This window comes from Cygnus olor, chromosome 16, assembly GCF_009769625.2.
Source record: "Cygnus olor isolate bCygOlo1 chromosome 16, bCygOlo1.pri.v2, whole genome shotgun sequence".
NCBI classification, from domain to species: Eukaryota; Metazoa; Chordata; class Aves; order Anseriformes; family Anatidae; genus Cygnus; species Cygnus olor.
The window spans coordinates 7613237-7635099 of record NC_049184.1 but is presented as its reverse complement, the minus strand read 5'-3'; the positions used below and the strand labels follow the sequence as shown (position 1 = coordinate 7635099).

The window sequence follows — 21863 nt, the reverse complement described above, 5'->3', positions numbered from 1 at the left end:
TGTGATTTCCTGAAGTGCATAGTATAGGAGGGTTTAAGTCCTAGGTTCAGAATAACCTTGTTCTCAGTTTTTAAATATCAATTTCCAATGATGGACCACCTTTTAAAGGGTTGGGACCTGGCACCTCTCCTTCAGTTGAGTCTGCTCAATGCTGATGGGCCTGAGCTGGCTTCTACAAATTAAGGTCGCAGTTGGCACCATGGTTACAAGGCATTTAATATGTTTAAACGGTTCAGACCCTTAGGGAGAACTTTTTACCATTAAGTGAAACTGTCTCCAGTTACCATAGTCAATATTGTGTAACCATGTAGATTTGACAGTAAAGAATGCTTCTACTTCAGTAAGCATTTAGTTTCTACTATAGTAAGCATTTAGTTGTAAGTGGGGAAGAGGAAGGAGTACTCTTTAAATGCTGCTATTGGGGTAAACAGTTGTATAATATTATATTGCCTTCGTTGAAAAGGGCAGGTCTCCCCATGCCCTCCATCACAAGCCTTAGTGAAGAAGGCCGTGTATTCATGTGTCGCTGGGGAGGGCAGGCAGGAGTCTGCAAGCTCGGTTAGGGAACATTGTTGCAGGCTCACAAGTTCTTTGTAAATTATCGCCTACTTCTCCCAGATACAGATATTTAAGAGGTTTGATTCTGTGCCAAATCTGTTGAGTTCAAAGTAGATCCTACTAGTAGTTCTGTCACTACTTGTTCTAGTTTCCAGGCACTGACTGTTGTGTATTACAACCTGAGATGTGAATATAGATTTAGGTGAGAAAAAGGGTAACGTCCCCTACTGTGCAAGTCACTGCAGTGATTTTTACTCCAAATCAGTTAAGTTAGATCTAGTAATATTCACACTTTGTGGCTGAAACTTGTTTTAAATTTCTTTGGTATAACAGGTGTTGAATTAAAAATATGCTGAATGCTGCTGCAGTGGGATGCAAACCGTCGAGTCCAGAGCAAAAAATTCTACTCCCTCTTCTCCCCTTCCAGTGTGCGAGTGTCCTGCAGTTTTAGAGGTGTAGAGTACAAAGCTGTGAGTACAAAGATCTGCAGTAGTTATTTTTCACATCTTGACAAAAATTTTAAATTCATGCCCACTTCTGTCCCAAGACTCCTGGACTCCTGTAATCCGTATTCTAACAGGTTTGTAGTCCTTGTTTTTCTCCCACCTGCCCTTCTCATCCCTTTTCTCCCCCCTCCCTCCTGCTCAGCCCCAGCTGGAGTTAAGTAAACCAGTGTCAAAACCCAGTACAGAACCTGAAGGATGCTCAGGTGTAATGCAGCCATGACCACCAAGTCATCTAAGGCTTACCTCTTACCAGGAACTTAAACACCGCATCAAAAGCAATACTGCACTGTATATAACAAATGGTCTGAAACACACAGGGTACTGGAATTTGTACTTAAAGGGTGCAGTAAAAGAACTGCTTGTTGACCAAACTTCTCTCAGCCACTTTTACAGCAGTCTTGCTGCAAACAAATCTGAGCTGCTCATACTGGTGGCTGCTGTGTCTATCTACCTGCTAATCTTGTTCAATTATAAGAAACTGGGGCAGCAGTTAATCTCTGGATGCTGTTTTACGTGCTCTGAGTGACACTGTCACAGTTTAATGCGGCACTCGACCCCATGGCAGCTCAAAGTGTCTCTCGGGTTCTGTGTTAATGCCGCTGTTTGTCAGGTTGGGGCAAGGCACGCAGCCTGTGAGCACGTCCTGGTTTTGTAACCCTTGAGCTTTCCCTCTGCCGTGAGTGGAGGTGAATCCTAGAGCTTTCTGCTCCTAAGGGGAGGATTAATGAACACCTCTGTGTTGGCTTATTTTTTGGTATCCAGTTTGTTTCCACAAACTTCCACCTATTTAAAGTAGTGGATGCTTCTGTAAAATCAGTAGGGCAGTGCTGGAGGAAAGGGCTATGTGGATCCTTCTCAGCAGATGTAAATCTGGCTTAAGATGAATTTGTCTTAAGTTGATTAGGAACAGATTAGAGCTAAAGCAGAATAAGCCACACCTTTTAAGCTCCAGAGACGGCCTGTGTTTCAGTTGGACTCATCACTTTCAGAGGGTGTTTGATCTCAGTCTCTGCCACGCCTGCAGCCGGGCACGGTCAGCCTCCTGGTCAGCTTCTGGCTCCCCACAGCTCCGGGAGGAGGCCAAACGTACTGCCCACTGCTGCCAGCCCTGCAGTCACCTCTAACATGCTGGCTGCTCATGGCAGTGTAAGGGCCGAGCAGGAGCAGCTGTGGTTTTTTTAGATCTGTGGGCCCTGCTGCAGGGTGATCCTACCGCTGTTTTGGGCCTCGTCTGCGGGGGCAGCATTGCAGCGAGGTTACCTGATGAACATCACCGCGCAGTGCCGGGCCGGGCCGCTCTGCCTTAACCAGCAGTGAGTGCTGCTTCACGCTGCACGTGGATGCCTTTCAAACCGCTCAGCCTGCTGATGTCTCAAGACTTATGCAATAAAGTTTCATCTTGCTGCTGGATCCCTTACTGGGTTCTCCCTGCTGGTGTGCAGCCTCTCGTGGAACACCGCTGACAGACGAGGGGCCCCTTCTTCGCCGCAGCGGTCGCTGGAATAAACCCGGAGCAGTCACACCAGACAAGGAACCGGGACTCTAAGCCAGCCTAGAGACCACAAGTGTGCTGTCAGAAGCGCGTCTTTCTGGCATGTCTTTGTTCCTAAACTATTCAAAAAAATAAAAGCCCAAGGCCTGCTTTGGCCCACAGCCATTTGCACGAGCAGGGCCACCGGCTGCAGGCTGGCCAAATGCTGCCTTTGGTCCTTGTGCAGAGCAGTGCCAAAGCGGGAGGTTTGGGCTGACGTGTGGTGCCTGTATGTATGTATGTATGTGTGTCGTCCTCCTGGAACTTGGCTAGCAGCCAGCCCGGAGAGGGGAAGGGGAGCTCTTGGGGGGAGGAGGCTGCATCACCACCCGCCTTGCACCCCAAAACCTCACAGTCCTGCTGGGGCAAGAGAAGTGGCTGCCCGAGCCCCAGCACTGGTGTCGGGGTGCTCAGCAGCAGCCTCACCGCAGGCTTCAGCTCCTCTGCGCCAGCTCCCCACCTCCTGGCCAGGTTCGCTGAGCTCTCATGCCACCTAGCTTCTTGCTGCTTTCTTCCTCTCTCACCACGCTCAGCCTTGTCTATACTGCAGCAGTAGAATTGAATGAAATAAATCCAACCAGCGACACCAACACTGCTATTTTTCAAGTAGTCTCAAAGAAAAATTGACAGCAGCAGTACCTCGGCCCCGTTTGCTGCTAAGAGCTGCGTGCTTTGGAGTTGACTTAACGGGGTGAAGGGCTCGAATCAAAGAGCAACGCGTCTCCAAAACATTTACCTTCATAATGATTTCTGCAAAATTTCCACATAATGTCTAGGGGCGACATTTTTGGAATATGCATTGAAGACAAAGCCGAATTCATTTCCTTTCACTTTTTTTCCCCCCTATTGCTGTATTAGCTGTAGGGAGGCACGGGAAGATGTGCCGTAGGTAAAGCACAGCACTGCAGGTCTGATGATGTTCTTTGTCCTACTGGCAACAGCTTTTCCCCATTCATATCTGCCTGAAACTGTTCCATTGCCACACGCTGGACAGCAGCAGCCCTCTGGAGCTCCGGGAGAAGTAGGTGGCTGTACTTTGTGTCCTCCACGCCGGAGGGACGCTGCCCTGGAGGCGCTCAGCCTGCGGTGCCGCCAGCCAGCGAGTTACTGCACGGCTGTGAGCGTCATAGGGCAGCAACCAAAGGGCAGCTCTTTGAAGTCCTCTGCGACATGACGTACCCTGTTCTGATATTCTCCTTAGCTGAGAATATAGGAGGGTGTTTGGGAGCAATAAATAAGCTCAGACTGTCACAGCGTGAACGTTTTTAACACATCAGGAGAGCTACATGCTGCTGGCGCTCTGGCCGTAACAAAACCAGTTTACCAATTATTCGTATTAATTGCAACTGGACGTTAAAAGCTCGAAAGCAGGCGGGTGTCAGGCACACGGGGGTGCCTGAGGTCTGTGCTCCCCGCGCCCGAGGCGCGGGCCGCCCTGTGCACCCACGGGTGGACGCAAAACCCGCGCGGCTCCCGCGCGCCCGCCCGCGCGACGCAGCCTCGCGGTCCCCTTCCGCGCTCCACAAAAACCTCTCCTCCTCCCCTCGGCCCTCAGCGCGCCCGCCCGCGCCGCGCCGCCGCCTTCCCGCGTCGCGCTGCCGCGGGGCAGGGGGCGGGGCTCCGGCGGCAGCGGCGCAAGATGGCGGCCACCACGGCGGCGGGTGAGCGGGCGGCGGGCGCCGGGCCGGGGGGCGGCGGGGGCGGCGGGCGGGCCGGGGGACGGCCGGGAGGGGCCGGGGGGCGGCGGAGCCCGGCCGCGATCCCTCGCGGGGCTCCCCCGGGGGCGCGGGGGCGGCGCGGGGCCCGCCCCGGCCCTGTCGGGGGAAGGCCGGGCGCTGACAGCCCCCCCCCGGGCGCGGAGCCGCCGGCCCGGCCGTCGGCGCCTTCGGGGGGCCGCGGGGGTGGGCGCCCCGCGGGGGGGCGGCGGGGGGAGGCGGCCGCTGGGCAGGCGGGAGCGGCGCGGGGGGCCGGGACGCGGCTTCCCGCGGGGAGGCTGCTGCCGCCTGCCCGGGCCGCGGGAAGGGGCCCGGGAGCGGGCGCCGGGGGTTCGCCGCCGCGGGAGCCCGGCGGCTTCCCTTCGCGCTGGCGCCTCGCAGGCCGGCGAGCTAGTTCCGCTTCTGCCTAGCCGGCTTCGTGGGCCTGCTGCAGGCCCAGGCCAGGTGCGAGGTGCCCCTGCAGCGCTCGTTGCGACTGGGGCGGGAGGGCACCGAGCGGCTGCTCCTCGGGGCGCGACAGGAACGGCTCTGGAGCTCTTCTGGTGGATAGGCCTCTGTCGACGGCTGTTGCCAGCTCTTAAACGTTCAGATGCAGACAATTCGTAGCTATCAAGCTTATAAAAAGAATCTGCGTCTGGCAGTACGTGATTGCGAGGTGTGGGAACGCTAGATTAAAATACACGGAAAATGTGGTGGAGCCTTCTCATCCTTATGTCACGTTATTCCAGCTACTGTACTTTCCCAATAATCCTTTCAAGCTGCTGACTTCTCGTTTTGGGTTTGGCTGGAAGAGCAAGGCAAGTGTTTTCCTTTTAAAGCCGGTGCAGTCTCATGAATTAATGGTCTGGGTGGTCGTGGAGGGAAGGAGGCTTGGACTGCGATGGTGGAGACCAAAGCCAGTCCTGCTGCACAGCTTCCCTTTTGCTCCAAACTGCCTTTGTGATGAGCAATAGTTAAGTTAACCATCATCTGCTAGCCACATTGTGTCTTTTGGATTGCTTCCTGTTATTTCACATACTTCTGAAAGCTGCCTCATGTCTTCGGCGTTGGAAGCAGAAAGCAGGATGGAGCCAGGTAGATGTGAGTAAGTTGTCAGTCTGTTGCCTCTAAAATGGGGGCATCAGGCAAGCACTGTACTTCAGCAACCCGTGAGATCCTGTTTGGTTAACTGCTGCTGGCAAGAAGAAAAAAATACTGAAAATCAGTGTGTGGCTTGAAAAAACACGTTGCAGTAATGCCGAACTTCTGCAGCGAGCCCTAAGTTTGGTATTGAGGAGCCTTCGCACGCAGTCCGGTGACATGCGTTGATGTAAGCCTTAGGGCTCTGTCCAGCTGTAAACCACGGGCTGCCCTTACAGCAACGGCCTGCTGTTTGTTGTTGCTCTGGTGAAGTAGGATGGAGATTGTCCTTTTCTGCTAAAGGGAACAATGTAGCGTCCAGTTACTGGTCCTGGTGGTGCACTGCAGTGCGGCTCGTGTGGTTCCCTCCTGCCACTGCTGAAGGCATTGTCTAACGCGTACGAACGGAGCCAGGAAGTGGCACCTTTTTGTTCTCCACCACTGATTGATTCGCTGTGGGGCTCTGGGCGAGCAGCTCAGTACCTTTGTGCCTTTGTAAAACAGGTTTGGCTAACACTTGCTTCATGGCATCTTAATGTATTCATATTTATTTTTAAAACACTTGAATGTGTTTGTGTCCTGGTTTCAGTTAGGACAGAGTTAATTTTCCTCCTAGTAGCTGGTAGGATGCTAGGTTTTGGATTAGGATGAGAAGAGCGCTGATAACACGCTGATGTTTTAATTGTTGCAGGGCAGTGCTTACACCAAGCCAAGGACTTTTCAGCTTCTCGCTCTGTCCTGCCAGCGGGCAGGCTGGGGGTGCAGCAGGAGCTGGGAGGGGACAGACCCAGGACAGCTGACCCAAACTGGCCAAAGGGGTATTCCATACCATCTGACGGCATGCTGAACAATATATAGGGGTGGCTAGCCGGGGTGGGGGGGGCAGCTGCTCGGGGATAGGCTGGGCATCGGTCAGCGGCTGGTGAGCAATTGCATTGTGCATCACTTGTTTGTAAACATTATTAGTAGTAGTACTATTACCATTATTATTATTATTTTCCTGTCTTAATAAACTGTCTTTATCTCAACTCACAGGCTTCACTTTCCCGTTTCTCACCCCCATCCCAGAGAGGGAGGGGGGAGGGTGAGCGAACGGCTGTGTGGTGCTTAGCTGCCGGCCAGGTTAAACTGCAACAGTTTGATACCCTAAGTTTGTGGTGGTTCAGTAAAGGAGCTTAAATAGAGGTTGAATATGAAAAGTATTTAGTCATTGTTTGAAAGCAGCTACTAACTCAGAGGAAGATATGGTAACAAATGTCCCTATAACTTAAAAAAAAAAAAAAAAGTCAGGGCTGATGCTGGAAACGAGACAAGTATTGTCTAACACTACACAAGCCTTGTATTTAAGAAACTCACAGAAATACTTAAAAGGAGAAATGTTATGATATCAGGACCACTAGTATCCTTTGTCTGAAGGAGAATTCCCTGTTGCCAATGATGGATTTTCTTCTTTCCTCCCAGTTCATATATGAACAAAGAGCTGCCTTTAAGCATCCCGATAAGGCTCTTCCTAGGAGGCTGCAGACACCCAAGCCGCGACGCCTGCCCGTCCTTCAGGCTGGGATGGCAGGTAGGACACCCAGCTGGCTGCGGTGCCAGGGCTTCCTCGGGGCCCCGTGGCTCAGCGGGCGCTCTGTGCCCCAGCTGGGCTGGTGGGGCCTGCTCCCACCCTGCTGTCCTGCGTTGCTGTGCCCTAGCCGTGGTGGAAAGGCAGAGTAGTTACAGCGGGTCAAAAACTGGCCACGTTGGCCTGTGGCATCCTGTTTTTCCAACTTTCATCATGGGAAAAGTTAATGACCTGATTTAACCTGCTGTTCCCCTGTAGGTTTGTTTAGGGGGTCTGTTGCAGGGCGGCGGCAGACGCTGCGTTTACCAACAGCCTGCAGGAACAGAGCAGTGAAATGATTTGCCCAGGTTTAAGTTATTCAAAGTGAGAGGATTGTGGAGAGCCTCAGAAGGACAGGTCATTAGGGGAATGGGCACGACAGTGACAATGTGTGTGGTTTAATATGGCTAACAGAGAGGAAAGCACAGACTGGTTTTAGTACGACGTATTAAAAACATGTATTTGTAATTGCTGGAGGACCCATAATGTCACTGTGAACTCAGATACCCTTGTGAAAAGCAAACCAGCCATTGCAGTGCAGAAGAACCTGCTTGTGGAAGGATATGGAAGGAGTACCCTGCCTTTGTAAACGGGTCGTGATGTCTCCTTTTGAGTGTACGGCACACAGTATTCATTGTTATCTCAAAATAAATATCGCCAGCCACCAAGTGCTTTCTCAGCCTGTACGTAAAATACCTGAGGGTAGGAAAAAGAAGTTGAAGAGAAGCTGGAGAGATAAATTATGCATTCTTAAATGAGATGGAATATAGGAGCACGTGAAGTAGCAGGTGCTGAAAAAGTTGATTGCAGAGCCTCTTTGTGTCTTATAATGCTGCAAGGATGGAGTAGGGAAAAAGGCAAATAGTTCCAAAATTGTACCAGAAGATAGTTATATCTCTTCATCTGTAATGATATAGATTATATAATGTATTTGAAGAATGACGTTCTGGTGGAGAACTTAGAACGATTCATTGGGATATTAAACGTGTACATGGGTTAGGATCGTAGAAGGTGGACCACTGACAGATGTTGTGAGGTGTATTAAGGTTTGGATTTTCGGTTGTCAGGGTGCTTTTAACAGCCACGCATCCAGACAAAATGACTTTGTTTCCACCTGCTGAGGGGTTTGGGCACTCCCCCTGAAGCCCGAGGGCAGTGTATCCCGGGGGCGAGGTGCGGGATGGGGTGCGCCTCGCCTGGCCCCCCGTAGCTTGTACCCTTTTGGGTGTTAAACTGCTGGGATGCTCCGTAGCTAGCATCCTCTGTGGCACAGGAAACGTCGCCTCAGTCTGTCAGCGCAGCATCTTGCTTTTCAAAGCTCATCTTAAAATCCGGGAGTCTCCTTGCGTGCTCTGCTTTTGGCAGTTGGTATGAATTCGATGCTTTGTGGGTAGAAGACGCAGCTGGGAGGGGAGCGCTTGGCTCGTGGGCACTGACAATGGTTTCTTTTCACAACGTAAAGAGGAAGTGGTGCTTTTTCCTGGTGGGATTTAGTGTGTGGATTTTGTCCAGGACACGAGTTCGGGATGACTTCTTCTCCAGAGTAAATTTTAGCTGAGCTGGTAACGTTGTGCTTTTCAGCTGATACAAGTGAGGGAGCACACCTGACTCTAACTCCCCTGCTGCTGGAAAGCTTTATTTGGCTTCAGACCTCAGCGATAATGCCAGTCTGCCTCAGGCATTTTAAAGTCATCTCTTTACAGGTAATGTGCTTAAAGCACTGAAAGACAGGCGCGGTGCTCTAGCTTACACTCAGCAGAGAACACTAAATTGCTTCAAGTGCTCCAGAAATTATTGTGAACCTGCAAAACATCTCAGGACCTGTCTGCATTATCAGAGTGGAAACAGTGACTGTAAAGAAGATGCAGGAAATCTAAAGTTCCCGTCTCCTGAAAGTTTTTGTGACAGTTCCTGAAAGCCTTTTATTGTTTTAAATATTACATCACTTCAAAAGCTTTACATACCATTTTGACAAGGAATGATTTATTTATTTTTTTACAATCGCAGTGCTGTAAGGATAAGCTAGCAGATTTCTAGATAGTGGCAGTCTCTGCAGAGAGATGAGAAATATGTTGGAAAAGGTGTGTTAAAGGCTGAATAGCGAAGTAAGCAACAGGAGGGGCTTTAACACATTTACCGACGGAGGTGTTTAAAGTTAATGGACTTCGGTTCTCTTGAATTAGTGTAAATCAGGAACTAGTACAGAAAGCAGAGTTAAAATTGGCCTCATTTGGGGGTTGCTTCCACTATATAGCTGGGGAAAATTAAAAGATTAGTATAGTCAGTAAACGTTGTTTTTAACTTGTTGAAAACATGCTTTGAGTCTCACATGAGTGTGTGTAAATATAAGACAAAATCTCAGACTGGTAGGATCATTTTTAAAACTATCGCAAGACAGATTAAGTTGTGGATCTGCGGATCTTTGGTGGTGCTGTGATACAGAATGAGTCTGAGAGTGCTATAAGGTCCTTAAAACCCAAGCTGTCATTTAAGTGTGTTGCAGGAATAACTCTGTTTTCCCTAGTGCAGAACATCACGTAAGGAGATGCCAGCAGGCGCAGTCACACTCCTCTCGCCCCATGTCAGCTTGCTGTCTGACAGCCTCGCAGCTCCTTGCTTAGAAAGCAGCCCAGTGGTGAGATGTGGGGAAGGAATTCGCAGGTGGCTTTGCGCTGTTTCACACGTCCCTGAATTAGAGATAATGAGGAAATAAGCGGTAGAAACAAAAACTTGAGCAAGGTCGAGGTAAATAACTTGGCTGGAGTGTTAAAGACGAGCTTTGGGCAGTGGCCAGTTGCTGGCTGGCTCGAGGCACGTGTCTGAGGGTCTCTAACCAGCTGTATGACAGATTCGGGCGCGTGGACAGCACGTGGGGCTACGGGGAAAGTATATGTAGTGGTAAAAAATGGCAATAAAGGTCTTCTGTTCAAGAGCCATCAGGAGTCCGTGTCTCATTCCCGTCAGTGAGATGCCTGGCTAAGGAATGCTCATCAGTTCCGCTCCCCGCAGCGGGGCTGGTGTTTGGTGGAATCTTTGAAAAGGAAAACAACAGGCCCCGAGTCCCTCTGAGGCTGAAGAGGATGCCACCTGCAGCCTAGCAGCTCCTGAACTGCAACGTCAAATTCTGTAAAATTCACATCTTGACCTTCCGGAACGCTTGGCCTGTGATTGGGTTTTATTCTCTAGTTCTCCATAGTAATATTTGATGAACCTCTTGTAACCGGTGAATTAGTGTCCAGGTGAGGCTTTGTGTCTGCAAATTTACTGAAAGGCGAACTTTATCTGCAGAGCCTGGACAAACCTGGGTAGTTGGAGACCTTACCTTGGCAGTACCCTTATAACTGAGCTTTCCTAGGTTTGCTCTTGTGATGGAAAGTAGGTATCCCCTTTTGCTCTGAAATGTTTCTTCAGTTGTGTTTCTGTATAGTTCTGTGAGGTCAGGCTAGCTGTATGCTTGTGTCGTAGATGAAGTCACCCTCTGAGAGCCTTCCCAAGCCGCAGCACAGGCTAAATTAAATCCATAAGCGGAAGTATTTTTGACAACCTGATTACTTTTTAATCGCCTCTTACTTTACTTAGGTTTTCTCTGACCGTCAGACAAGCAGGTTGGTTTGGGTAGTGCCTTGGAGGTCTCCAGAGCTGTGCTGCAGAGGTCACTGCGAGGGGCCGGGACACGACGCGCTGCTCGGCTCGGCTGGCACAGGGCGTCTGTCGTGGGGACTGCCCTGGGATTGCCACAGGCATTGCTTGGCAAGTGGTGTGGGTGCATGGAACAGATCAGATCCCTTTCTAGGAATTCTGGTGGACAGCAGACATGATGATGATATGTTTGCACGCAACCGCAAATGATAAATTTTGCTCGGCTTTGGCCGTTGAGGCCCCAGCAGGACGTGGTGGCTGACCCGTGCGCATGGGGAGCCTGGCTTGGCCTGGCGGCTTCGTGCAGCCTGCCAGGCTGACCGGGGCGGGCATCTGGCCTGTTCCTCTGCCTGGCTTGGGGGCAGGTTAGTTAGAAATGACTTAATCATATGGTCGTAATCTTTTATATATGTACGAGTCTGTTTTTCTCCCTGTCGAGTCTCCCGGGAACGTGTCAGGGAAGGGAGCTGACCTACAGTTCTGTGCCCGTGGACGGGCCGTGCGTGGTGCTGAGGTGCTGCTCTTCCACTCACACCTCGCTGCTTGGGCACGGACATAAAACTTCTTGAGGAAGCAAGAGTGCTGTCGCACAGGGTGACGTACTATGAAGTGACCAGCTGTCTCCTGTGATTTTTTTTTTCTGCGAAGAGCATAGTTACAGATACGCGTTCTTTGCTTTTCCCACCTCTCTTTGCCGCTAGTGGTCCCGCAGTGCTCACAGGTGAGCAGGTGCTGTGGAATTACCAAAGGCTTACCTCAACGACTGCCGTGCGATGGGAGCCAGAGTACGATGGGACTAGCTCTCTGCAGGCTCCTGAGCTATCAGAGACCTTGAAATTCCTGTGTGAGTGTTTTAGGGCTCTGATTCATGCTGAGTCTGATTCATGCTGAATCAGAGCAGCCGTGCCTTGGAAGAGCTCTGAAATCAAGTTGCCTTTTCCTCCCATAACTTTGCCAACCCAAGTCTAGCTCTGGTTAGCAAGTGTCAGAATTCAGGCTGCCTTTTGGTCCGGTTGTGGCCTCTCTGAATGTGTACACGATGGTGTAACTTTTAATTACACATCACATCATTTTCTTTGCTCAGGATTCCTGCCTTATGCAGTGAACATGATGCTCAGAGGTGGGGTAGGTAGTTGATATTTCTGGTTTTCTTCTTCAGTGTGTGCCCTGTGTGCTTTCCGTAAGGCAGGCAGTGCTTCCACCGCGGTGTTGAGCCCTCCTGGGTTATTTTCTTGGTCTAAGAAATCTCAGTAAGTTCCCTTGGTGTTACCGAGTTCCAAAGTGTAGAGAGACTCGGATCGCACTTGTTGAGCATCGTGATGTTGTGGTCCAGAAGAGAGTTTTTTTTGGTAACCCCACAAATTCGAGGCAGCTCTCCTGCTCGCTCCGGCTGACCGCTTCTGTAAGCGGGGAGTTTCGCCCTGGGTTTCTAATAATAGCACCCACGGCTTCCTTTGTGGTGCAACCTGCATTGTCTGAGCGTTTCTGTGACGGGCCGAGGGTGGGGTTCCTCCCTCCAGAAGGACGTTGGGCTGTCCCCGCCGGCTGTCTGCGCTGGCGGCTCCATTCACAGCGTGCCAGCAGGCAGGGCCGCCCGGGCAGCCGCTTGGCCCGTGGCGGGGCCGTGAGTCACCACGGGCAGCAGCTGCAGGAAGCGCCGCGAAACCCGTGCTGTGTGTAACCGACACCTTCAGCACCGGGCTGACTTCAGCACGCGCTGCGTCTGCTTCGCTCGTCCCCCCCGCTCTCTCGGCCTCCGTGCTGCAGTCAGGCCGCGCTCTTCTCTGCTTCCCTTCACCGCACCGTGGGGAGCGTGGTCAAAGTGGGCTGGCTAGTCTGGTGTAATTCGGGTACTTGAGCCTGTCTGTGCCCGAGGTATGCCAAATCCATGATAAGCTGAAGACTTGAGGGGTGGGTGCTGGAGTTGTCGTGCCGGTGGTCTCCAGGAGGTCCTGTTCCTGCTCAGGGCTGGGGCTGGGTTCACCTGGTGGTGATGGCTTCACCAGCCCCAGCTGACTCGTTTCCTTTCCCAGCCAAAGACTTGGGTTACTCAGCAGCCATGGAAACAGCACAGCCTCACCGGTAGTTAAAGATGTGGATTTGGTGTTGGGATGGTGCTCAGCTGCCCCTAATTCGTTTGGTGTGGTGCAGCTGGTGCAGGTCTGGTGGGGCCGTCTGATGCCTCTCATCTGGGCCTGGGTTCCTCCTCATACCCTCGCTACAGCTGTGCAATTGCATCGTTTTCTCCCAGCGAATTCTGGAACATGAGTATTTTAGATGTGGTATCAAACTGGCCAACAAACTAATTCCAGCAGTAATTTACTTTTTAAATTTCTTTTATGCTTGCTTTGTAGTGAATGAAGTGTTGGCAACTCTGATCACGCAGCAAAATCAACGTTGACATTTAGTTTCTTTAGGTCATTCGGGTCAACCTTAAAGGGGATTGCAAAGACACCAGAGAACTGTCTTCTAGACTTGAAGCACTGCTACATTTCACAAAGCCTTACATCCTCTATTTTCCATGCTTTCAATCAGCTCCAGAGATGATTTTCAAAGCTCTTGCTTGGTCTCTGCCTCATGTCCTCTTACGCTTGCGGTATGCCATGAATGCTGGAAGAGCTGACTTCTTACGGAGGAGTCCACGGGGTTCACTTTGTGTGCTTCAAGGCTAATTACCCATTCTTCTGCTGTACTAAATCAGCAACGATAAATAAGGGGATTCATTATGATTTTCTGCTACTGTGTACTGGTGAACAGTTAATCTTGGACTATTGAGGGGAAAAAGAAATCCAAACCCCAAATTCAACCTTTTTTTTTGTATGTCAGGTGAAAATAACTGCATTAAAAATATCCTGGCAATAATTTGGTTTCTTTTGTGAAGAAGCGTGCTTTGCACAGGTACTTTGAAGGAGAAGTGGTGGCCTAGAGCACGCGCATGTTTTGTGGTGGCTGAGGTATGGACATCTGGAAGAAGAATGAATAGTTGAGTGCCATGTGGCCTGAGCTGCTTCAGCACAGCCGTAGTGTGTGACCTTGGGTATCTCACTTAAGCTGTCTGTGCCACTGTTTCCCATTAATGTAATGGGGATAAAAAAAAACTTCCATTATTTTGCTGTGTGTTTTGAAGATAAATGTGCTAGCAATTAAGAAGTGCTGAAATTCTTTGGTGATAGAGGCCATAAGCACAAAGGACAATATTGCTACTGACAGAGCCCACTTAAATTAACTTCAGATTAACCTACTAATGTTATGAAAGAGTTTCATTTGGTTTGAGTGGCGTTTTTAAAAGCTCTGAGAGACGACACCATGGGAGGCTTGACATCACGCATTTTATAGAATCTTGCAAATTCTTGTACTATAGATCTTATAGACAAGCGCTAATTAGAGCTCCATAGAACTGTTTGTATCTCTGCATGGTTAGAGACATTTCCTTCCATTTTACTGCCTGCTCTAATATCTGGCATATCATGCTTCTAGCATATTTGGTACTGCTTGAAAAATCCAAGCTAAATACGAAGATATCTTCTTCAGACTGTTGAAGTATTACCATTCAAAAACAGTGGCATTTTTATGTGTTTTACTCAAAATTCTTCTGTGATTATTTTTAGGAGTAAAAGTTCCTCGTAATTTTCGTCTGTTGGAAGAACTTGAAGAAGGTCAAAAAGGAGTAGGTGATGGAACAGTTAGCTGGGGCCTTGAAGACGATGAAGATATGACACTCACAAGATGGACAGGAATGATTATTGGACCTCCAAGAGTAAGCATCCACTTAAAATACTAGTGTTACTTCTTTCTTTCGTACCCTTTTCCTTCCCTTAATCTAACCACCGAAGTAGAAAACAAGTGAAACACAAAGTGACAAAACACTTTAGCAAGTGACTTACGTTGAAGGATCAGCTTACATATAATAATGGGTTTATGTATCTGTATGTCTTTCTGCTTGTGATCTGGAATATTTTTAGTACCTTTCTCTGGTTAGTTCTGTTACATGTCTGCTTTATATTTACAGATTCATTAAGACATAACTTTTGAGATTCCAGGATTCTAGTATCCTGTACTCTTGAATACAGCAAGGTTTAAAATCCTTCGGCTAGTGAGATTACATATGGAGCTAATGTAGGTAAAACCTGGATGTTTTGTTCAGTACTGCTAGTCTTTCTGCTGTTCCTTGTTGAATTTACGGAGTTTGTTTTCACTGCAGCAGTACTGACTTGCTCTTTTACAGTTTCAGCTAACTCAGGAAACTTGAATTTTAATGAATTCAGTTACTTTTCTGAATGCTCTCTCCCAAAGTAGTGTCTCATAATGCTACCATGGTCTTTGTGATAGCATTGCTGCATATTCTCTCCACCCCACGCCCAATGCCAAACCCTTACTAAACTGTGGGTCTCTACTCCATGGTAGCGAACGTTAGGGCTAAATTGTACATATGCATGTATTCTGAAAACCGAACGTCCCTCGTCTCCAGTTTTACTGTGTATCCCTGTTCTGTTTCATTATTATTCTTGCTGTGAAGTGCAAGTAGCTAATTCTCCTTCCTGCAGTAGTGTATGTTGTCCTTTGTATCTGGCTTCACATTCGCTTCTCAAAAATTCCAGTGTTATCAATATGGAAATGTTTACATGCCTTTAATCACTCTGCTGCCCGATGTGCTTCCACTCTATCAGTTGCCTTTTCTGACTCAAGATGAGCTCGTGCAAGAATTAATATTATAACAGCATTATGCGTGCAGTATTTTGTACCGCATTCGGAAGTGTTCTTTGCTTTTTGTCTGCTATTGCTATCTCCCCAGTCGTGATCATTTCATTTAGGTTGTGATATGCCCAAATTTTTTCCCAGAATGGCATTTGATTTTAGAACATTGCGAGAGCTTTAAGGAGCTTACATTAGGATTGTGAAGAACAGGCACTGTGTTCATACACGTTAGGCAAAATTTAAGCAACCTTGAAATCTAATTTAGAAATTTAAATAGGAACTGAAATGAGCAAATAAGCAAATGTTGACTTGTCAGCAGTGACAGAAATCTGTAGTTCATGTCATACTCCCAGCCAAGGCCAGAGGACTATCACAGAAGGTTATTCAGCTGTGCCTCCTTTATCTTTCTGACACATTTATAACTACTTTTTTTTTCCCCAAAAGTGTCTGGACTTCTAGAATTCAGCTAATTGCTCAAAAGCCACAGGCCGTATTGAGAGAAATTCTGGGAACTTTCAGACATTCTTGTTAGCTAGGAGCTTCTTCTGTTTTTAGAACTGTTCACACACAGTTCTATTAGTACCCTTTTTTCTTAATAGGACGTGGGCAATACTGGCTCTGAAAAAAGAAGTCAAAACTCCTGGTTTCCTCTGGGTAGAAAAAATCACACTTGTAGCAGGTGGAAGAGTCTGGTGTTGGGCATCCTGGAGGGAAAAGCGAGCTGTAGTGCCGAGCTGGATGCGTGCTGCTGCTCGGAGTGTACCCGCTACCATACATGGAAGCGTGCGTCTCCTTCCCAGACTGCGGGTGGTTTCGCAGCCAGTGATTCATCTTGTTTGTACGAGCTACTTAAAAACAGTGGCACTGTCAAAACTTCAGCTTTGTCTGTGCCTATTTTATATTGGCTATAGACATGCGCACGGTCAAGGATTTCCATTCACTAGTCTTAATGTGACGTGGCCGTTTGCAAAGGCCCTAAAGCACTCCCCGAACCTCTATACTGTTAACTCTGAGCACAAAGCACAATCAGGGGCTCCATCGGGAGCCAGAGGAAGTCCAAGCTGAGCTGGCAGGTGACTTTTTTCCCCCCAGACTTTGTGACAGCATTTGGTTTGCCACCATCCTGGCCGGGCATATGAAAGCCTGGCTGGCCAAGGCGCTGGAGGGGCCGCTCTGAAGGGGTGCTGCTGCTGCGGTGGGTGGCTGCAGGCTGGGTTAAGCCACTTGATTTCCACGGATGTGGAGCAGCTGAATCAGGAAGTCAGATGCTAGTGGGGGTTTTTGATAACCGTTTGCATCAAAACGCTCATTAGTATCAAGAGAAATATTAAGTTGGGCATAACAAGCCCTTGAAAAGGATCGCACTGAATTCTGTATCAAGGAGAAGTTTTTGTGTGCCGGGCAGCTGTTTTCAAGACCCCAGTGGAGGCATGATGCTGTGCTGCAGCAGGTGAGGCAGGAGCTGGTACCTGGTTCTGGGCTTCTGCGCTCACATAGTAGCCTGGAATTTTCGCTCTTGGTCAGTGCCTTGTGAGTTTTGTGTTCACTGCAATGCTGAAGACGGAGGAAATGTGTAAGAAACTCTAGATCTGGACAGCCTGCCTGCCTAAACTTCCCCATGATGATCCTGTTCCTGTTAAATGCTTCTGTTCCCTGCTTTGCCTGGCTCAGCTGGAGCTCGGTGCCAGGCTGCACCGTACCAGCACATCAGAAATATCCTGTGTTCCCAGACTGCGGAATAACTGTTGTTGTTTCTCTTAATTACTTTTAAATATTGAAGCATCAGTGTACCCTTGTTACATTTGTCTCTTTTCTACACACATTTATTAGGTAGTTAAAAAAATCAGGACTCCTTTTAGTAGCTGTTAAAGTATTTAACTGCTCCTGCTGTGGAGACAGTGATGCTGCTGCTTGGGATCAGGCTGTCCTTTGAAACTTAGTGAAACTTAGGAATGCTCATTCCCTTTCTGAGAACTGTCGCATTGGGTTATGACCAAAGAACACTTTTAAGTGTAGTTCTAGGACGGGCCAACTGTAGATAGCTGTCTAAGCTAATTCCTGAAGAGCAACACTTAATACTCTGAATATTGTAAGAATGAACCCAAAACAGAGGTAGCCTGCACAGTGTGTAAGTGGCTGCCCTTCTGTTTAGCGGTTTGTGTCCCTGAAATAACCACTGCTTTAACCAAATGATTGTTGAACTGCCTGATGTAACTGTTCCCCCCCTTTCTTTTCCCCTCAGACAATTTATGAAAACAGAATATACAGCCTTAAAATAGAATGTGGGCCTAAGTATCCAGAAGCACCTCCATTTGTAAGATTTGTAACAAAAATTAATATGAATGGAGTAAATAGTTCTAATGGAGTGGTAAGTTTTTTGGTTTTTATTCATTTTACATGGCTTTCATGTGCAGCTTCAAATTAATGCTTTACACTTGCAGCTTGCTTAAATACTTGTTACTTGCTGGTACCATTTTCTTTGAGTAGAAGGAAAGGGGGGTAGGAGGGAAGTATACAAGCCAAGTATATTCTGGATTCAAAATGTGGAATTTCCCTGTCCATTTGCAGCTCGCAAATAGTTTTGTCCTGTGTGGATTTATTACTCTTTCAGGAAAAAAATGCTTGCTTTTGCTTGCTTTAGTTTCTCTCACACAGACTTCTTAAAGGATCTTTAAGTGGAGGGTGCGTGGGGGAGTTAAGTGTATCAAAATTATTGATTCTGACGGGAATGGTGTTTTTGTCTATTTTAGGTGGACCCCAGAGCCATATCAGTCCTAGCAAAATGGCAGAATTCTTATAGTATCAAAGTTGTTCTGCAAGAGCTTCGGCGTCTAATGATGTCTAAAGAAAATATGAAACTTCCTCAGCCACCTGAAGGACAATGTTACAGCAATTAATTAAAAAAAAAAAAATCATGCCCCCTTTATTCAATTTAAGCTGTCTTCATTTTCCACAGTAGTAAATTTTCTAGATGCATCTTGTAGACCTCAAAATACTGGAAAGGAAGTTCCCATTCAAAGGAGGTTTTTCTTGAGATACTGTAAATGATACTAATTTTTTCATTTGAAATATAAGTTGTGCTATAACAAATAATCCTGTCGTGTAACCACTGTCCACATAGCTGAACTTCTGGTATCAGGAAAAGTCTATTTAAATTTATTACTGTCAAGACCAGTGTGGCACATCTAACTTAACTGTGAAAGCATACATCCCACAATCACCTTGCTGTGTGTCTGGCCTGGGTTGTTTTTTCTTTTTTCTTTTTTTTTTTTTTCTGTCTTTTGCAATAGAGTCGAAGCTCAGGGCTGTTTATTAGAGTAGACACAAAGGTTTTTGCTTCCAGTACTACACTGGGCTTTACGGACTACTAACGGGGATGTGTGCTAACCTCAGTCATCCCTCCCTTTGTGCTATCTCTAGTAAAGGCTGAATGTGACTGTGGTCATTTTTGTTTTTGTATTTTTTTAAATGCCCTGATGATCTGGGGCAAGCTTTCTTTCTTCCCTTTTGCCAAGGCATAGATTGTATTTCTCTTCCTGGTCCCCCTCACCAGTAATGTGGGCATTGGGTGAGGGATTCAGGGTTCTTTTAATCTCTTCCCTCTTCCCCTCTTTTTAGTGGGGGTGCTGCTTTCTTTTTGCCCCTCTTTGTGACTCTTCTCACCCCTGGACAACAGGGGTAAGCGTTGGGGCAATAACTTGACCTGTTCCCTCCTGCTTATTGTTCTGGTTTTGCAACAAATGTAGTCTTCACCAGCCTGGGAAACAAGAGTATCTATTCTGCTTGCAAACTGGGATTTTCCCTGCCCCTCTGGCACTGCTGCCGCACCGCCAAGCTGGCCACGGCTGATGTTAATAGACAGGCTTTTGGTGAAAAGAGCAGTCATTTACCAGGATTGCCCAAATCTTCTGCTGCCAAACTTTAACGGGGAAGCTCTGCACGTCCAGACTAAACACACACTCCAACTCGAATAGTTGTATTTTGGTGCTTTGGATTGACCCGAGAATGTTAATTAACTAAAACACGGCACTTATGTTTGGCCCTTTTAAAGATCTGACAGACAAATCAAGTCAGTGTAGACTTCAGTAGGATTCTGTTAAGTCTTGGAGGTGAAAACCCCTCAGTGAAGATGCTGGGGAAGTGGTGCGTACAGCAGATTAAGGACCTTTACTGGCTTTGCATCCTGGCAAATCACTGCCTTTTCTGTTTTACTGTTTTGGACCACTAACTGCTGAAATGTGGATGCAAGCTTACATACAAACAACCTAGTGTGTCCGAAGTTTTATGAAAAAATTTAGTGTTTGTGTAAAAAAAAAAAAAAAGGAAAAAAAGAAAAATAAACACATTTGAAAGCAGCAGCTATCAAGTCAATGAACAATTGATGTTTCCATTAACTCTTTTGAGGAAAATATTAGTTGTAAGGATTTAACATCCTCTGTAATTAAAGTTTAACATAACAGTATTCCATAAGCAGCCTTTTTATTGTATCAGACCATTGCCTGATTTTAATATAATAAAAAGTGTGCATTAATATTAGAAGGCTTTAATTGTATTTATGTTTAGAACTTTGATCCCTTATGGAATTTTGGATTTGTTGGAAGTATCTTCCTACAGATCACATGTAGTTAACAGTATGTAAACTGGTGGTGAAAGGCAATTGTCTTTATCTAGCTGCTGCTGCTGTGCCAAGGAGAACCTTTATTTTTAGTTGAAACCTCAGACAGACTTGGCAGTTGGTAATGTTATGTGATAATAAGGAACCGCAGGAACGACTTTCTAGACATGTACTATCTGAAGGTGCTCTGTTACTGCGATGACCTTTGTGTGCTGTAGTCCCGAGGAAATCAAATCCACGTACAGTTGCATGCTACACTGTCTGTCAAGTTAAAGAAGAACTTCACAACCTGAAATTTTACCTGTTTTTTCCTCAAATAGTGAACTGTAAAAAGCAGATCTCCTCTGTAAATCTCGATTAAAAACGGGGCTGCAAGATTTTGCCCTTTTTGGGTGTAAAGTGTCTCCACTAAAGAAGATTGCCGGAAGGTACTGGTTGTGCGTTCACTTTGATGTTGTGGTGAAACCTGCTTCTTTCTGGGTGTAGGAATGACAAGGGAACAAGCTGTATATGTGAAACTTGCTGCTGTCTTCTAGCCTGGAATACTAACCAGACGTGTGGTAGCTCAGAGGGTATCTGTGAAGACAATGAGACTAATATTTGTCAGCATCGTGTGCGTGTGTTTCTTTGAAATAGCTTGGTATCGAAAGATGTTAAATGGGAACTGGAACAATGCTCGATCATTACAGTGTGGTTATTGGGTGTCTCTGTTGTACAGAGCTGTTGTAAGAACACCCCTGTCCTGTTCAGGAGGACGTGGTTGGTGCATGTTGGGTGCTTCCCCAACCTTTGTACTTCAAGTAATGGTTCTAAAGCCTTGAAACCATCTGATTTGCTTTGCAAGCTGCAAGTTTGACCCGAACCACACTTCTCTGGGATCTGTGCTAGCAAGAGTCCTGTGTTAACACAATTTGTCGTACAAACTTGAGCTGTACTTAAAAAAAAAAAAAAAAAAAAAAAGAATGGTTCGCTGTACATTTTCTTACCTAGGAACTGTACTCTTTGAACACGCCGGTACTCCAGTGCACTGATATTCCACTCTAAGTAGGGACAGTTTGGAAAAATAACACACTAAGGGTCAGCTGCCATTGAGTCCACATGTTGTAGCTTTGTCAGCGTGTGTGGCCTACACCTTGCATAGTGGAAGGGACCAGTCATCCTGCAGCCACCATGGGATTCTGGGTGCTGGCTCATGCTTCAGAAATGAAGGCGGGGAATGAACCCACCTCTTCGCTGTATTTATTCCACCTGTGGCAGTGTAAAGACAGGTTCTTAGCTGATCCTTGCTGATCCTCGGTTTATGTGCTGAACTGGTGTGTCTGAAGGAAAAGATACAAAGAGGTAATAAGTAAGTGCATCGGCCATAAAATAGGTGCTGTTCCCTGGAGCCGGTACTGCTGGAAGTGACTGAAGCGTTGCTCAGGGAAGAGGCTGTGGTTTGAGCTGGACCTTGCCACCTGACTGCTCCTGCTGCTGCCTCGGAGGGGTTGCACAAGGCGTCGTGGTAGCAAACGCCCCGGACACGTCCATAAAACCTCACCCGCAGTGCTGGCGGCGGTCGTGAGGGTGTTTGGCTCGGCTGCAGGCGTGGGGACGGTAGAGGGAGCTAGCAGGCTTTGCAACGCTTTGGTCCAAGCAAGGTGCAAGGGCTGCTTCATTTAAATGGTAACTCCTCTTGTGGGAACCGCTTTTCATACTTATCCTGAATCAATTTCAGTTTTAAAAGCCTGTTTAACGTGACTTTCTTACTGCACAGGCATTAGGGGAAGACCAGCAGTGCAGTGAGGTTTTACTTGTTAATAAAGACTGACCGGTGCTTGCTTCTTGCTTTGCTACAGTTAAACTCTTTGTGTTTTTTGGGAGCATGTGCTTAAATATG

General features: G+C 47.5%; 1 protein-coding gene across 7 annotated transcripts; it reads left to right on the top strand.

The window, feature by feature from the left end:
• Nucleotides 1–3996: 3996 nt before the first annotated feature.
• LOC121079321 (ubiquitin-conjugating enzyme E2 variant 1) lies at nt 3997–19706 on the top strand. Of its 7 annotated transcripts, XM_040576416.1 has the most exons (5): nt 3997–4256; nt 6891–6999; nt 14283–14431; nt 17612–17737; nt 18120–19706. In XM_040576416.1, the coding sequence occupies exons 2-5, from the start codon at nt 6993–6995 to the stop codon at nt 18264–18266; spliced, it is 429 nt and encodes a 142-aa protein (XP_040432350.1). In that variant the 5' UTR covers nt 3997–4256; nt 6891–6992; the 3' UTR covers nt 18267–19706. The 7 variants fall into 7 exon arrangements, with proteins under 7 accessions (XP_040432350.1, XP_040432344.1, XP_040432347.1 ...); XM_040576410.1 differs by lacking the exon at nt 6891–6999 and having other exon boundaries at nt 4147–4256; XM_040576413.1 differs by lacking the exons at nt 3997–4256; nt 6891–6999 and adding an exon at nt 5089–5107.
• The last annotated feature ends 2157 nt before the right edge of the window (nt 19707–21863 follow it).

Coding starts and splice junctions, on each gene's coding strand:
- LOC121079321 (XM_040576417.1), top strand. CDS start 6,898: ATGAACAAAGAGCTGCCTTTAAGCATCCCGATAAGGCTCTTCCTAGGA. Junction 6,965..14,282: donor AGGCTGCAGACACCCAAGCC/GCGACGCCTGCC, acceptor GATTATTTTTAG/GAGTAAAAGTTCCTCGTAAT. Junction 14,432..17,611: donor TGATTATTGGACCTCCAAGA/GTAAGCATCCAC, acceptor TTTTCCCCTCAG/ACAATTTATGAAAACAGAAT.